Source organism: Pygoscelis adeliae, unplaced genomic scaffold, assembly GCF_000699105.1.
Source record: "Pygoscelis adeliae isolate BGI_AS28 unplaced genomic scaffold, ASM69910v1 Scaffold452, whole genome shotgun sequence".
Classification (NCBI taxonomy): Eukaryota; Metazoa; Chordata; class Aves; order Sphenisciformes; family Spheniscidae; genus Pygoscelis; species Pygoscelis adeliae.
Window position 1 is genome coordinate 400,042 of NW_008824291.1, and position 1,367 is coordinate 401,408.

General features: G+C 68.2%; 1 protein-coding gene across 1 annotated transcript in view; it reads right to left on the reverse strand.

The window, feature by feature from the left end:
* The window catches only part of LOC103912511 (dystonin-like), a gene marked incomplete at its 5' end in the record, with an annotated part of 28,419 nt that overhangs the window by 13,267 nt on the left and 13,785 nt on the right, over positions 1–1,367 (reverse strand). Inside the window, 3 exons of the mRNA XM_009318790.1 lie at positions 184–370; positions 639–756; positions 1,168–1,242. Coding sequence (XP_009317065.1) covers positions 184–370; positions 639–756; positions 1,168–1,242 — 380 coding nt within the window. The remainder of the gene's footprint in view (positions 1–183; positions 371–638; positions 757–1,167; positions 1,243–1,367) is intronic.

Sequence of the window (1,367 nt, forward strand, 5' to 3'; positions counted from 1 at the left end):
AGGCTTTCCTCAGCTGCGGCAAACTGCAGCTCAGCTCCGTCGGGCAGCAGGGACCCACGGGAGCGGGGGCACCGGTCTCCAGAGCGCGTCCTCCGCAGCACCGACTGGGGAGGGAGAGGGTCAGCACCCGCAGCGGTCAGGCTGGGGAGGTCGGGACTGCTGGGGGGGCTCTGCAGCCTTTACCTTCCTGGCCAGGGGGCTGCTGGGGGCTGAGGCGCTGCTGTAGAGGCTGGGGCTGGGGGTGGGGGGGGCGGGGACAGCACTTTGGAGGAGGGGGCCGACTGGTTCCCTGCACACTTGGCCGTGGCAGCCCCGAAGGCGTCTGGGGACAGGTACTTCTCATTGATCTTCAGGTTTGTCCTTCCCTTCACTGGGGACGACAGAGGTGGTGAGCAGGGCTGGCGCTGGAGGTTCCGTGGCCCCGGGCCAGGCAGTGCAAGACCCTGAGGAGCACGGTGGGCTGTCCCCCACATGGGCACCACCGACCCGCACGGCCCCGCAGGCATCGCACCCAGGCACAGGGATGCCCATCACACCAATGCCAGGACCCTCCTGGCCTCAGCTCACTGCAGATTGTCTTGGCCGCAGAGCCGTGGGTGCCCTGTGCCCAGCGCCTGGCGTGGGACATCCATACGCACCTCTGCAGGGGTCGTTCTTCACCAGGAACTCATCCAGCGCGATCCAGCCCCCGCCGACCCGCACCATCAGGGTGCTGCGCAGGATCCGCACCATCCGCAGCTGCTGGGACTCCCCGAACTGCAGGGGAGAGGGATGTCAGGGCAAGGTGGGGGGGTCTGGGGAGTTCGGCAGGGCTGGGAGCTGGGGAGGGGTTGCCAGAGAAGGTACCAGCACCCAGATCTGCCCATCAACAGGCCATCAGGTCCGTTGCGGTCCCTCTGTCCCTGCCAGCACTGCTTTCCCTGTCGTGCCACAGCATGCACCGTCTGGGGCCAGGGATCCCATGGGACATGGGGATGCGCCCTCTCCCTGCTGCTGCAAAGGGTCTGGGGCAGGGAGCCACAGTGCACGGGGAGCTGTGGGATCTCTGCATAGTGCAGGCTGTGCACGGGTGTTGGCGCAAGCCCGGGATCCCGGGCTGGGGAACGGGGACTGCTGGCCATGGTGGCAGGGCAGGAGGCGGCAGTGGCAGTGTGGGTCGGCACTTACCCGGTACCTGTTGGCGCTGATCTGCTCCACCTGGAAGCGCTTGGCACAGTTGCACTGGGCTACTTGCCTATTCACCTGCGGACGGCACGCTTGGCTCAGACCCACGGCGGGCCCCCCCCACCCTGGCCGGCCCCAGTTGCCGTGGCCCCCCTGCCGTACCTCGTCCTGGAGCTGGTCGGCATCGCCAGTCCGGCGCGGCG